General features: G+C 36.8%; 3 protein-coding genes across 3 annotated transcripts in view; all 3 read left to right on the top strand.

The window, feature by feature from the left end:
• Positions 1-1,592: 1,592 nt before the first annotated feature.
• On the top strand, positions 1,593-2,474 carry LOAG_16861 (hypothetical protein; the record flags this gene model as incomplete). The annotated part of the gene is made up of 3 exons (XM_020449519.1): positions 1,593-1,644; positions 1,949-2,041; positions 2,386-2,474. 3 exons carry the CDS (start codon positions 1,593-1,595, stop codon positions 2,472-2,474), a joined length of 234 nt encoding a protein of 77 aa, XP_020306941.1.
• Positions 2,475-2,808: 334 nt separating this feature from the next.
• LOAG_16860 (LET-418 protein) lies at positions 2,809-13,661 on the top strand (the record flags this gene model as incomplete). The annotated part of the gene is made up of 31 exons (XM_020449518.1): positions 2,809-2,877; positions 3,048-3,149; positions 3,400-3,547; positions 3,802-3,950; positions 4,064-4,315; positions 4,400-4,606; positions 4,776-4,934; positions 4,999-5,146; positions 5,402-5,579; positions 5,850-5,988; positions 6,105-6,320; positions 6,491-6,603; positions 6,861-6,987; positions 7,216-7,412; positions 7,494-7,667; positions 7,731-7,978; positions 8,052-8,195; positions 8,304-8,428; positions 8,511-8,729; positions 8,922-9,149; positions 9,263-9,400; positions 9,606-9,821; positions 9,937-10,047; positions 10,246-10,419; positions 10,759-10,932; positions 11,276-11,502; positions 11,867-11,999; positions 12,133-12,315; positions 12,593-12,708; positions 12,821-13,077; positions 13,465-13,661. 31 exons carry the CDS (start codon positions 2,809-2,811, stop codon positions 13,659-13,661), a joined length of 5,268 nt encoding a protein of 1,755 aa, XP_020306940.1.
• A 651-nt stretch (positions 13,662-14,312) lies between these two features.
• Positions 14,313-15,000, top strand: part of LOAG_08700 (hypothetical protein) — a 3,741-nt gene continuing 3,053 nt past the window's right edge. The window contains exon 1 of the mRNA XM_020447774.1: positions 14,313-14,446. Coding sequence (XP_020302032.1) covers positions 14,407-14,446 — 40 coding nt within the window. The 5' untranslated portion in view covers positions 14,313-14,406. The remainder of the gene's footprint in view (positions 14,447-15,000) is intronic.

Below are 15,000 nucleotides of genomic sequence, written 5' to 3'. Positions count from 1 at the left end.
TATTTCTATTCCTTCAGGATTCAGAATTGCGATTCAATCAGACATATTTTGTTTATAGTTCAATTCCTTCGGAAATTCAAGTGTCCTTTTTTCTCCATAACATTCTTCAAGAGTTGCTTGTTTACATCGTGAATTGAATATCTTTCCAACCGGATTAATAATAGATGTCTCTCGGATTATAATTAAGGATGAGAATCCCGAGATTTTTTCGGGATTTCTTGAATTTTTAGTGTCCCACTACCACTACATTATCCGAATAAATAAATAAGAAATGAAAGGTGAAGAAAGAAGCGGATGTCGATAACACTTTAGCTGCAGAGATCCATTCCGTCTCGGTTCATGTTTAACGCATTTGCTAACCGATTTTGTGGCCCATCGATCGACACGTTATGAAGGGTAGTGCCATCGATTTGCTTAGATAATATGGGTGAATGGATGGATGCGTATCCCTCAACCTTTGCGAAGAATTCTTCCTACTGATATCGATCGTTTCTTTCCTCTTATTATTGTTTATGGTGACAAGATGCAGGTGACAATGAGGCTCAATCTAAAGATAGCAGTTAGGTTGAGGCTGTTCCCGTACATTTTGATTTTTGGTTTGCTCTTAGTAGCAATATCAAGAGGAAGGATAAATTCAGTTGGATACTCATCTTTCCCGGTTTCCGAGTTGGCACGGTTAACAGATGGCTGTATTGGTTAGCATCATCTTCTGATGATTAATCAAATAAGGGGCAGAAAAAGGAGAGAGGAAAAGAAAAACTACAAAAAATAGCTTATGTAAGCAACAGTATAAGGTATTTCACTCAACCGACAATCGTTCCACGAATTTCTGACTACATGTGAGCGAGTGGGTGATGTCTGAGGTGGGAAGACATCTTCGTGAAAAAAAGGAATATGAACTGAAATTCAAACCATTTTGACATCGACCTGAATGACTCGAACTTGCATTGCTCTGCGTCTATGACGCTACTTGCATATCTGTTATCTACCCTCCGTGTAATCAAACGTTTCTCCCCTGCTTCTCGCGTTGTCGATGCACGACCATGGCAGTCCGCCATCACTCACCCGACTAACTCCCCCGTTTCTGATCTACCCGGTCAGTCTTGTCCATTCCAAGCGACCACTGACGACAACACGAAGATGCACGCAGCTCGATTTCGTGCATTTCACTCGATAGGAACCCGCTGGCACCCCGCACGGCAACCTACCCACTCTCCTCTTCCCCCCTCCCTCCAGTTATCGATTTTTGAAAACTTCACTTAACACTTCTATTCTGCCATCTTCTACGCAATTACCGGTAGGCTACGAGGTGATTGCTAGACGGCTCATCGACGTGGTACTTTAGTGGTGTCAACTTGTATGCCAGCGATGGAAAGACCTTCAGACCGAGGAAATCGGGAAAGCTTAGGCTTAGACCGAGGTTCAGGTGTCTAATGTCTAGTGGAGCCTGTGTGATTCATCATATTTTCGTGCCGTGCATAAATCTAAGCAGTGTTGCGTTTTTGTTACCCCACACAATACGATGCCTTCGTTTGTTTTCAGTGTTCCAACCAACCATTCGAAATATTTACCTGGTAATCAAATAGAGAGTGATGTCGGACGAGGAAATGGAACAAACCACCCATATCCAATCGCCTCCGCATGGTAACTTCCTTCCTCAACTAATTCACCATCCTTCTAAAACAGTTGTAGGAGGATTAACAGAAAGTCGGGTTGCGTATCACGCATGATTATTAGTTGCTTCTGCGGAAAGAGTCTTATGATTTTAACCGTAATTGTTTTGTTTAGTACCAATTGAATAGTGGCTGAGATTTCGTGGAGGCGAAATGCGAACTAAAAGCGAAGACAGTAACAAGTCTTATTTAAATAATGAACAAAGAAGGAAGAATTACGTTATCGTGTTGAAAAATGTTCATTTCGACAATGATAGAATGTAAAATGGTTTTAGAAGAAGCGATGGAAGAAGATTCAGTTCAGAGTAATGAAGGTGATGCTGCTGAAGAAGATCATGATGATGAAGACATTACTGAAGAAACAAATGGTTGGTTTTTATACCTTGCTATCTAATAATGTGTTTCTCTCTGTTCAGCTTTCAGTTATTTCAGGTGGGATATACCTGCACATACACACACACACACACAAAAATACACACACACACGCACACATATACACGCACATACATACATACACACACACACACACACATACCTGCACACACACACGCACACAGATACATACATAAATGTAATCATATTTAAATGGAAAGGGGCGGATAAAAATGTTATATTGAAATTTTCTGTTGAAACTTCATACTGTCAATGTATTGCTTATACTTCAAATGAAACATTACCATGTTTCTCTCTGTTCAGCTTCCAGTTATTTCAGGTGAACAACCCTCTGATAAAAACTTATATAGTTTAGGATACGTAAAGATGTTTTACATTCCGGTCGTAACAGTAATCTTAGATCATTGATATTTATTCATTTCAACAAGAAAAGTACTATGCCTACAAATCGGTAATCTCTGAAAAAAATAACCCATATAACTCAAACAATTCTTTCCTGTTATGATCCTCAAAGATTGTCGTATTGGAACTTCAAGTAGAAACCACTGTTCGCAAACTTGATGTTATTAAAAGTAAATCGTCATTGTGTTTCCTTTAATTTTATCATTTAGCAGTTATTCTAATTTACAGTATTAGAACATTCTCGTTCTACCAAACGTAAAAAAGGTTCGAAGAAAGGGCGATTAAAAAAAGGAGAGAAAGTGCTGTTGAACCAAATGCCAGTTCGGCTGAGGTTTGCACAATGCTTGGTCTAACTGATGTACCAAATAATTTCACAGAGGAAGACATCAACTCAATTACATCTGCAAAGGTAATTTTCGTTTTAATTCTAGTTTTCTGTAGGATTTCGGTCGCAGTTGTGTTGGAAATAAAATTTCAGTACTAGAGGCTTAAAGTTTAGAAAATTTTGCCGAAGCGTTTTATGATTGGAAACTTTTATGCGGAAATGTTCGATATCCAATGCTTCTCAGTCAGTTTCAGGCGTTTGCATTACGAGTGAGACCACAATTGCAAGCTGCTAATCCGAAGGCACTTTTTACAAAGTTGCAGCAGCTAGTTCAGGCAAAATATCGAGAATTCCAGGCGGGTTTCTAAGTATCTCATAAAATACAGAATCATTGGTTCCGGATAAATGAAGTTAATATATTACACATGAATTTCAACTGGGATAAATTTCCACTTTTTTTCTCAGTCCTTCATATAGCTAATTTTATGTCGAATTCTACTTTTGTAAAACCAACTTTTTTCATCAAAACGTATGTGAAAAATGCTGAATCCATTTCGCATGGGTTTTATGTTTTAGTTTATGCTGCTATGTCTTTGTATGTTTAAGGAAGAGATGGCAGCGCAAGGGCGACCGATTGGTTCAGTGAAGAAGTCACGTTCATCAACATCTGGTGATAAAGTTGTTGCACCGATCAAAATTCGAATAAGTGCTAGAAAGAAGCGACGTAACGACGATGATGATGATGACATTAATCGTGAGTGAAATTAGTATCTAGCTGAAACTGGTTTGCAAAAAAAATTAAGAATATCTTCAGAAGTAGTTTTCATCATGGTAGTGGATTTCGTCATGAGATTAGATTAATTAAACATCATTTAAAAGGGATTTGACAAACTACTCAGAAGACGAGTTATGGGCATGCTGAGATGTAAGTTATAGAAAAGTTGGTAATGTGATTATCTTCGTAGTAAATATTTTAAAATATAAATTTAATTACTTGTCGAATTGCAGAAGATAGTGACCAAGAATTTGAGCATCTGTTGAAAGAGCATGAAAAACAGTTGGATGAAGAAGAACGAGAAAAGGAAGAGCGTCGAGCTGCACGAGCTCGTTCAGCAAAGAAAAAGGGAAAGAAAAAGAAAGGCGAAGATGGATATGAGGTTTGTAACTGTTTGTATATTTTATCACTCGTTCTTTTTAGTTGTATTATTATAAGCTTTGTATTAGCAAATCCTGATAGTTGCTTTAATATTTTAATAATCTCTTATTTCAGAGAAGCGATACTAACGGTAACTCATTGCAGACGGATCATCAGGATTATTGTGAAGTTTGTCAGCAGGGAGGAGAGATAATATTATGTGACACATGCCCGAAAGCTTATCACATGGTTTGTCTAGATCCGGACATGGAAGAGCCTCCGGAAGGGCGTTGGTCTTGTCCAACCTGTGAATCAACAGGAGCACCAAAAGAGGATGAAGAGGAAAAGAAAGTTACTACAAATATGGAGTACTGTCGTACTTGCAAGGTTGTGCTTTGGTGGTTTTTCGATAAAATTCAGGCCTTGATATCTTAACAATGTGAAATTTAGAAGCAAAATTGAATTTTATAGGAAGGAGGTTGGTTGTTGTGCTGTGATACATGTCCCAGTTCGTATCATGCCTACTGTTTGAACCCGTCACTAACGGAAATACCGGAAGGTGATTGGTCATGTCCGCGTTGCTTGTGCCCAGAACCAAAGAATCGTCCTGAAAAATGTCTTTCTTGGCGGTGGATTGAAATTGTTTATCCACCACCAATGACTGAAGAAGAATTAAAGGTAAGTTTTGACTACGTTTTTTCTTGGCAGTTCCTGAACATTGATTCACAGTATGTCAGATGCTATTTTATATAAGTTGATTATTTTATGTATATCATTCACACGCAACTGACGGATAGGATCGTTTTGGATTAGCTGTAAAGTGGTTGTATATTTTATATGATTGTAGGAACTAGAAGGACAAGAGAGTGGTCGAAAAATAGCTCTGAAGCCTCCTAAGGAACTCGCAAATCGTAGAGAACGTGAACTTTTCATAAAATGGAAATATATGAGTTACTGGCATTGCGAGTGGGTGAATGAAATGGTCCTCGATGTACACTTTACGCAGGTACAATTACTTTATACTGATTTTCATTACAGCTGCGTACCAAATGATTTTTAATGTTTTTCAGTTTCTTCGGATGTACTGGAGAAAAATGGATCCGGAGACACCTCCTGAAGTAGATGATGGGAGCCAGGAAGATCTACAAAGTGGAAAAATCGAAAAAAAGGATAAAGAAAATGATCCTCACAATCTTGAAGAACGATTTTATCGTTATGGTAACAGTTTTGAATAAGCTAATCTACTTGTTAAGATTGTGTTAATGTAAGCATTTAGTGAGTAATAATCTTTCATCTTTAATTCAAGCGAGAGAATTTTGCGGCCGGCACAGTCAGCCTTTCTTAGAGAATTCATGCATGTTCATTTCGGTATAGAGTCACTCTACCACCAGCTGGGAAATGCAGCACACTTTGATGACATCTTGATATTAATTTTCTTTGAAAGGCAGTTGTAGAATTACTTGTCTAACTCAGGCATCAAACCGGAATGGATGCAAGTACAACGAATCATCAATCACGTACAATATGGGAAAACGCAGTTTGATTATTTGGTTAAGTGGAGAGAGTTAGTTTATGAGCAGGCTACCTGGGAGCGTGATGACTTCGATATTATGGGTTATGAAGATGCTATCATCAAATATTGGGCACATAGGTAGTTTTTTCAGTATAAATTCAATAGCTCGTATAGTTTAAAACAGGCTCGAAACACAATGTTGTTTTACGGTAATTGGCAAAATCATTTAAATTTAGGAAATTGAATATATGTACTGCGAAGTAATAACAGTAAAAAGATCGCTGCAAACATTTCCCATCGGTTCGAAATTGAAAGCTGTACTTCAAACCTTAGTATCAACCTTTAAAAAAAGTCATCGTGCCCACAGTTATTTATTGCTGCTTTTCTTTATTCACTTTTGCTACTTAGGCAGCGTATGAACGGAGATATTTTACCGAAGCACATAGCAAAAAAATTAGCAGCGAAGAAAGTTGAAGAAGGTAAAGACAAGGACGACGAGGAGGAAGAAGAATGTAAAAAAAAGAAAAAGAAGGAACCGAAAACAGATGTTTGTTCATTTCGTATAACTTTTTGTTGCATTATAATTCGTCTTACCCAAATTTTATGCATTTATTGTCTTGTATTCTTTTATAATTCATCAGTATATTATATTATTCTCTACAGCTTCGAAAGAAATATGAAACGCAACCGGATTTCATAACAGAAACAGGTGGTAAGTTGCATGACTACCAGCTGGAAGGCATCAATTGGTTGCGACACTGCTGGTCACAGGGGACAGATGCGATTTTGGCCGACGAGATGGGTCTCGGCAAAACTATTCAGTCAATGGTTTTCCTATATTCACTAGTGAAAGAAGGGCATACACGTGGTCCATTCCTGGTTCGTTTGTAATTTAAGGAAATCTTAGAGATATTTAAAGAGTCGACTGATTAGTGGCAATTCTGGTGCAGGTTAATAGAAATTACATTAAGATGATGAACAAATAGCTAGAAAAGAATCAGCTGAATGTAATGCAACAGTATATTTATTGTTACGGAGCATATTTTCAGGTGGCTGCTCCACTCTCAACACTAATAAACTGGGAGCGAGAAGCAGAATTCTGGTGCCCTGATTTTTATGTTGTAACATATGTTGGTGATAAAGATAGTCGTACTGTTATCAGGTATGTTTGAACAGCCTTGTACTTTAAATATTTTAATATGTCGTGGTTGTAAAAGATATTTTGGATCAACAAGTATGTAGGAACATACAGTTTGCATTTCTTAAAATAGTTGTTAACATAAAGTTATTTCATTTTATGATTTACAACAAGGTGTTTTAAGAAATAATAATTGAACACTCTGAGTCTGTTTTGAGGGGATTTCTTTTCGGTCAAGTAAGTTTGCAAAAAGTCTTATTCAGCTTGGTCTTACTGTTCAGGGAACATGAGTTTTCATTCATCGAAGGTGCCGTTCGAGGTGGTCCGAAACCTTCACGTCTGAAAACTGATCAGGGAATTAAATTTCATGTTTTGCTTACTTCATATGAACTGATTAATATCGATAAGGTGATTTTTTTTCCATTTTTTATTCTACATTTAGTGAATTAGCTATTGTGTTTTATGATGCAGATTGAATCTTATTTGATATTTTCGGGTTTATGAGTTTGTATCCCAAAACAGTATAAAGGTTTTATTTTATATGGAGAGCACTGATTGGGGCACTTAGTAGAGTGTCTACTAGTAAACTCATGACACTAGTGTTAATGAAACCGTTTAAGCTATTTCCTTTTTTAGTCTATACTGTCATCTATTGAATGGGCTGGATTAGTGGTCGACGAAGCGCATCGTTTGAAGAATAATCAATCGTTGTTTTTTCGTACTTTGCGCGATTTCCGAATTAATTATCGATTGCTTCTTACTGGTACTCCATTGCAGAACAATTTGGAGGAATTGTTTCACTTACTAAATTTCTTATCACCTGACAGATTCTAGTAAGTTTTTGGATTTAGATACTGATTGATTAGCAAAACTGTATTTCAATTTTATTAGATCATTCTAAACTCCTTTTCCAGCGATATGGATTCATTCACTCATGAATTTGCTGAAATCTCGAAGGAAGATCAAATTCAGAAGCTACATTCTCTGTTGGGACCGCATATGTTGCGTCGTTTGAAAGCTGATGTGTTATCGGGAATGCCGTCCAAGAGTGAACTTATTGTCCGTGTGGAGCTTTCTCCAATGCAAAAGTAAGCTACAACTCTCAGAGTTGATTTTTTGGAATGTAATGATTCCACATTTTGCAATTTCAGGAAGTACTACAAGAATATTTTGACACGAAATTTCGAAGCATTAAGTCCGAAAGGAGGCGGTTCGCAAATTTCCCTTATCAATATTATCATGGATCTCAAAAAATGCTGCAATCACCCCTATTTATTTCCTAAAGCTAGTATAGAAGCGCCAAAATTGAAAAATGGCATTTATGAAGGTACTGCGCTGGTGAAGGCATCAGGGAAATTTGTACTGCTCCAGAAAATGCTCAAAAAACTGAAAGAACAAGGTAAGCTTGAATTGGATATTTATTCTAATTTAGAGAAAATTACTCACCATTTTCATACTGTCATAATTTCCAGGACATCGGGTTCTAATTTTTTCCCAAATGACCAAAATGTTGGATATCATGGAAGATTTTTGTGAAAATGAAGGTTACAAATATGAGCGTATTGATGGTTCAATCACTGGTCAAGCGCGACAAGACGCAATTGATCGATTCAATGGTAAATGCTAATGTGCGAGGGGTTTTTTGCCACTCGAAGTTCATTGCCTAATTTTTTTTATTTTAAATTTACCACTTCATCTTATGAATGAATATATATCTTTTGCAGCCGCGAATGCGCAGCAGTTCGTATTCTTGTTGTCTACCAGAGCAGGTGGCCTTGGTATTAATTTGGCTACAGCTGACACTGTTATCATTTATGATTCGGACTGGAACCCACACAATGATATCCAAGTAATTTCTTTGAAGCCTAATTCCATGCTTTAAAACATGTTCGGTTTTTTCTACTTTCTAAATAAAAAAGTTCTGTGTTTAGGCTTTTAGCAGAGCTCATCGTATCGGGCAGCAGAAAAAAGTGTTGATTTATCGTTTCGTTACTCGAAATTCCGTTGAAGAAAGAATTACGTCAGTTGCCAAAAAGAAGATGTTGCTGACTCATCTTGTTGTTCGCGCTGGAATTGGGCAGAAGGGGCCTTCTATGAGCAAAAGCGAACTGGATGAAGTACTGCGCTGGGGAACAGAAGAACTTTTCAAGGTTTTTGGTTATGTCGATTACGAATTCTAGTTTTCAAAACAGTATATCATGCAACATTATACATTTATTTCAGACTGTATTAGGGCATGCTCTTTATTTCAGGTTGTATTAGGGCATGCTTTTATATGGCATATTTCGTTGAAACTATGAATTAATATCTGTAGCGCTGTTGTATGTTAGAAGGAGTTTAAGGAAGATGAAACAATGGCTGCGGAAGGTGAACAAGGAGAGAAGAAAACAAGTGAACAAGAAATTATCTGGGACGACGAGGCAGTCGATGCGCTATTAGATCGGTCTGCTGACGATCCCAAGGAAAAGTCAGGCGAGAAAAAGGAACACTGGAGTAATGAATATCTTTCTTCGTTCAAAGTTGCGCAATACACCACTCGAGAAGCTGATGAGGAAGAGCTTGAGGATGAAGTAAGCAATTGAGGTGTTAACGATAGATTTCGTTTCAGTTGCTTGCAGTCTTTCACAAAAGAAAAATTTTTTTTAATTCGGTTTATCACAGTATGAGGACTGAAAATTTTCAGGATAAAACCGAAGTAATAAAAGAAGCAGCACAAGAAGCAGATCCAGACTACTGGGAGAAACTTCTTCGTCATCATTACGAGCAGGAACAAGAAACGCAGGCGCAGAAACTCGGTAAAGGAAAACGTGTTAGGAAGCAGGTAAGTAACCATTTTGAAATTATACTACGTAAATGGCTTACTTTCTTAGCTTTATTTTTAGCGATGACGAATGTATGAATTTGCTCTTATAATTTTCATTATTTTTTTGTAATTTATAATTATCAAGTCTTGGCTTAAGTATCACATGTCACGTTCTTCAGAGAAATCGTTTTAGATTTTTATTAATCAGTATTTTGGTGTTTAGGTTAATTATGCATCAGAAAATATGCAGCAAGATTGGCAACAAATGAATCCAAATAATGACGATTTTTCGTCCTCATACAGTGGTGATAGTGGTCGTTCAGATGGTGAAGGAGAGGATGATGAATTTGACAGCACGCAACAAGGAAAGAAACGCCATCGTGATCGTGGTGATGAAAAACTTCCTCCACTTCTTGCACGTGTAAATGGCCAGTTGGAGGTTAGTTCTTATTGCAGCTTTTGTGTCAGGTTCATGTTTTGTTGTGAATTACTATTAAAGGTTTTCAGTGATTTTTGTACGAGACTTTGTAATCCTCATGGTTTATCCATTTCAGGTTTTGGGTTTCAATCCAAGACAACGACGAGCATTTTATAATGCAGTTATGCGCTGGGGCATGCCTCCGCAAGATACTTACCAATCACAGTGGCTTGTACGAGATTTGAAGGTATGTTCTGGGATTTTTGAGTTAGAAAATTACGGGAAGTTTTGACAAGAGTTCAGATAGAAACAATATCTTATCAGTGAATTGTTAGGAAGAATAATCAATTATCGAAAGAGACATGGAATACTTGAAAAAAATAAGAAAGTATAATTCTAAGTCTTGATAAATCGAAGTAGCACCCACAGAATTGGATTTTTTAAGGGTAAATCGGAGCGTGCATTTAAAGCATACACGTCATTATTTATGCGCCATTTGTGTGAGCCTGGAGCAGATTCTCAGGAATCATTTAATGATGGTGTACCTCGTGAAGGTTTGAACCGACAACATGTCCTCACTCGGATTGGAATTATGTCACTGATCCGAAAGAAAGTCCAGGCAAATTCCTTGCATGCATTTCGTAGCAGTTCATGTCTCATAATATGGTTGTGCTTGTCAGTAATAAAATTTTATCTAAAAGATTCGTTGTCGGTATCGACCATCATTTGTTAAAGAGATATGGTATGAGTATTAAGCTTCATTTCACACTTCGTTGTTCAGGGTGCTGGGAAAGTTTCTTTTTTTCTATCGCTGCAGTGGTTGGGGAATTGATGTTCTCTAAAAAATAGAATAAACTGGAATTCTGAAAGTTTTATTATCTTCAGTTTACGTGTTAAAATGTCACGTCATGCGAAAAAGTTTTATTTTCTTTTCACTTTTATTTGAATTTTTGTTTAGGAATTTGAAGCAAGTAATGGTGAGTGGTCAATGCCAGAGGCACGAGGAAGAGTATCACAAACTACTGAAAGTGAAAAAGAAGGTTCGAACAGTAAAGCTGGCTCGAAAACGTCAAGTAGAAGTAACACACCTGCTCTGAAAGAAAGTGCTGCATCGGGAGAAAACGTCGACAAAGTATAATATCTATGATTTTCTTGAGTTATATGAATCCTTTCTAGTGCCGGTGATGATTTTTTTCTCGAAAAGCATGATGGAACTATTAACTTAAAGACTCGAGAAAAACGAACAATGTTGACTACTCAGTTTGATTTTCAAGTAATACAATCAAATAATGGTCACTTTGATAAATAAATACACTGCTTGTGGTATACTGCTATGAGGAAAAAGGCAGTAAGCAAAGGCGCAATGGGACAAGTTTTTAAACATGATTGATTTAAAGGCGAATCTGAGGCACTTTTTATTCTAATGAGTAATGCAAGCGAAGCCTTTGCTGAATTTTGAATTCAAACATTTTCAGACTGATATAAAAAATGACAAAGAAGCTGGAACAATCAGGAAAGAAGGCGAGGAGGAAACTCCCAAACTGAAAGGTCCACGACCACCGTTCAAATTCAACATTGCTGATGGTGGCTTTACTGAATTGCATACGCTGTGGTTGAATGAGGAAAAAGCGGCTGTACCTGGCAATGAATTTGAAATTTGGCACCGTCGACATGATTATTGGCTCCTGGCGGGAATTATCACGTATGTGTTTTACGACTTGCTTGTACAGCTTTCAATATATCAAAAGAATCTTTGTATGACTCATGAAATCAGTCAGATTGCTCAGATACTATGGAATATCGGAATTTCCAGATGGGCAATCTGCAGGGAAGTAATAAATCGGCTCGGGCCATTAAATTCATTTAATATAAAAGAGGTTTTTATAGAAGGAGTTGAATCGGATGTAGAGCAGTTTACGACGTAGACAGACCTATAATATTTTATTTGGCTCAGGGTTGTATATTACGAAATGTTAACATGAAAGATTTGAACAACTAGTACAATAATTGCTGTGACTATTTCGCAACCAGTTGAAATATTTTAATATCATAATTTCAAATTTTAGGTATGGTTATGGGCGATATCAAGATTTACAGAATGATGTTCGTTTTTCAATTATCAATGAACCATTCCGCACGGAACAAGGGAAGGGAAATTTCTTGGAAATAAAGAATAAATTTTTGCAGAGACGTTATAAGGTAAACATTTGGAATTCAATTCAGTCACTGAGTCATGTGCAGATTTTTTCTTTTAAACCAAATGTACTAGCATTTTGTAAAACTACATCATGCAGGGGCTTTGATGAATAATATCAATTGATTTTTATTTTAGCTCTTGGAACAGGCTCTAGTTATTGAAGAACAGTTGCGACGAGCAGCGTATTTGAATTTAACGCAATCTAACACAGATGGCACACAACAACTAAATGAACGCTTCGCGGATATTGAATGCTTAGCAGAAAGCCATCAACACTTGGCTAGAGAGGGTATGCAAGGCAGCAAAAATGCAAGTGCAGTATTGCACAAGATAAGTTTTATTTATAAATATCAGTTGACTATCTCTCCTTGAAGGGCCTTATGCTGACTTTATCACACTAGATGTACTACATTCCTGGTTCTTGTACTTGTAAGTTTCAGCAGAAGAATGCATCATTACTAAAGAACTTGAGTCAAGTGGTACTAGTGCATGTCATGACCTCGTTTAATATTACTGGATGACTTCTGAAACTCAAAGTTGAAATTTTGATTTGTTTTGTAGGAAGTTGTATGTGGCATTTTTAATCATTTTTTAGGTATTGAATCAGTTGGAGGAACTGCTGTCAGATATGAAAGCAGATGTATCAAGATTGCCAGCAACACTAGCACGGTTGCGTCCTGTAACCGAACGTTTAGGGATGACGGAAAGAGCGTGTGTTTTTGATTATTTTTCTCACTTTTTTTCTTCTGTTTCTATGAAAAAAAGTCTTCTTATTAGTTACACTATATGTGAAAGGAAAGTAAATAGTAATTTCCTCTTGTAGGATATTAAGTCGATTAACAACGCGTGATCCGGAGGCAGCATCGGGGAAAAGTCCATTACCTCCACCTGGTCCATTCGTTACTCCTACTCTTGGGCAGCAGCTCTCCGGGATACAGCCAAAATTTGCTGCTTTATCAAGGAAATCGATGTCTGAAACAGTCACACGTGAAAAAAATACAAAAAAAGGACAAGAGGAGAAAGATAAAGATGAAGAAAAAGCTAAGGAAGAGGAAGCCGTCTCTAATAAAAAGGGAAAAGGTTCTTTTTCAGTGTTATGCTAATCTTCATTAAACATAATGATTTCAGATAGAGTAAAATATCAGGGTTCTTGCACTGTCTTTATCGTGAGTTATGTGAGAAAGTTCATGCTTTATTAATTCATTTCGTGAGTTCTGTATGAAATGGCATTAGGTTCGATGGTATCAAAGCTTGTGGAATATATTTTTGGAAATTCCAAATGAATCAAAAGAACTCTGTGATATTCCGGACCTGTTTAGAAGGTCAAATTGTGACTACTGTTATAAAATACGCACTGTGAATGACAAATGGTCTTGAAGATTTAAGTCTCATTTACATATCTGAGGTAGTACTCCTTATAGTCTTTCTTTGTAACATTTTCATCAAATTGCAGACAATTTGTTCCAGATGAAAGTAGAAATGATGCAGTCATCGAAAGTGAGGAAGTTAAGGACGAAAATGTGAAAGAAACAATAGAAGATGAGCCAATGGACTGTACAATTTCCGGTAGCGCAACTGCTGTTACATCTGAAAAGATTGAAAAAGCAGATGATTCTGTGATAGCTGAGTCAGAAAGTGCAATCAAGACAACCGCCGATGCATAGATAGTGTAAATTTGTAATAGTTATTAGAATACGAATATTTTCCATGTATGGTTTGGGGTAATTTGTGGACTACCGTAAAGGCAACTTCAAAATGTTTGCGCAGCTGTGATAGCCTAGAATAAAAAGCTTGGAATATTTATATTCGGCGTGCAACCACATCTTAGTAACATCAAAAACTATTGATGCCTAAGCGATTATGATAATCTTAATCGTGTGCACTCTTTTGATGGGTTTGATCTCATTGAATTATACTGCATGTTGTTAATGTTGTTTTGTATGGCTAAGCACAAGCTGTTGAACATTCGTTTTTAGTGTTTGTTTAGTTCATGTTCGTTCTTGTTTGTATTGTTTTTTCTTATTTATATAGTTTATTTCCATTTGATCGTAATAAAATATCCCATAAATATAATGTTCTTATGTTTGATGATTACAGCATTCAAGCGTATTTGCTGCAAAAGACATTTCCTTATGTTTTGACACTCGTCGCCATAAATCACCTTTTAGTGATTTTAGATCTACACAAAGATGACAGTGAGGGAATAAGATGTCTGGAATATTTGTTCATTCGTATCTTAGGATTGCTAGTGTTGTGTGATTCGATTTTCGACCGATTTTAACGAAGAAAGAACGAAGTGAAATTACGAAATTTCATTTAAGGATGAGTTTTTATCTACGGCAATAGTGGTTTCGGTGGCTAAAAGATCTGCTTCATCAGACTGGTTCTTTTGCGAAAGCGTGCGATACAATGGAGAATATACGCTGGAAAAGTTTGGTGGTGGTGAAAGGTGATGTTTCATGGACGAAATGTGAAGGGTTTTTTCTATTACCTGACTTTTGGTGGTCGAGAAGCATGTTGTGAATAGGATTTGCTTCGGTTCATATGTTTGAAACTATTGCTTTGTCGTGCTTTAACTTCCGAAAATACTCCAGGATCAACATTACGGGGATTCTCAAGAGATGGGGTGTCTCTTCATCAATTATTTAATCCATAATAGTTTATGAACACTGGTAGACAATCATTGTTCCCAATTGTTTCGATGTGCTCCTCTTTGTTCAAGAACATAAATGACCCTTTGTTTTCTCTCGCTTTCGTTTGTTTTTTGTGGATTACAAATTAAATCGTGCACTGAAGTACCCATCTATAAACAGATATTTTATTTCAGAATTTGCCAACTTGTTCCTTATTTTGATTCCCATTAAGGTAATGAATGCAAGGCAGAGAATACATAGGGATTTCATCGACTGTTTTGTAGTATTTCAGAAATTCAAAAGTTAAAGCTAAGAAGTGCTGTGAAATATGTACTTTGTGTCAGAGTAGAGTAATACGCTAAACTAAGTT

This window comes from Loa loa, assembly GCF_000183805.2.
Source record: "Loa loa unplaced genomic scaffold supercont3.24, whole genome shotgun sequence".
Taxonomy (NCBI): domain Eukaryota; kingdom Metazoa; phylum Nematoda; class Chromadorea; order Rhabditida; family Onchocercidae; genus Loa; species Loa loa.
Note: the sequence above shows the minus strand (reverse complement) of the source record. Positions and strands in the feature narration are given on the sequence as shown.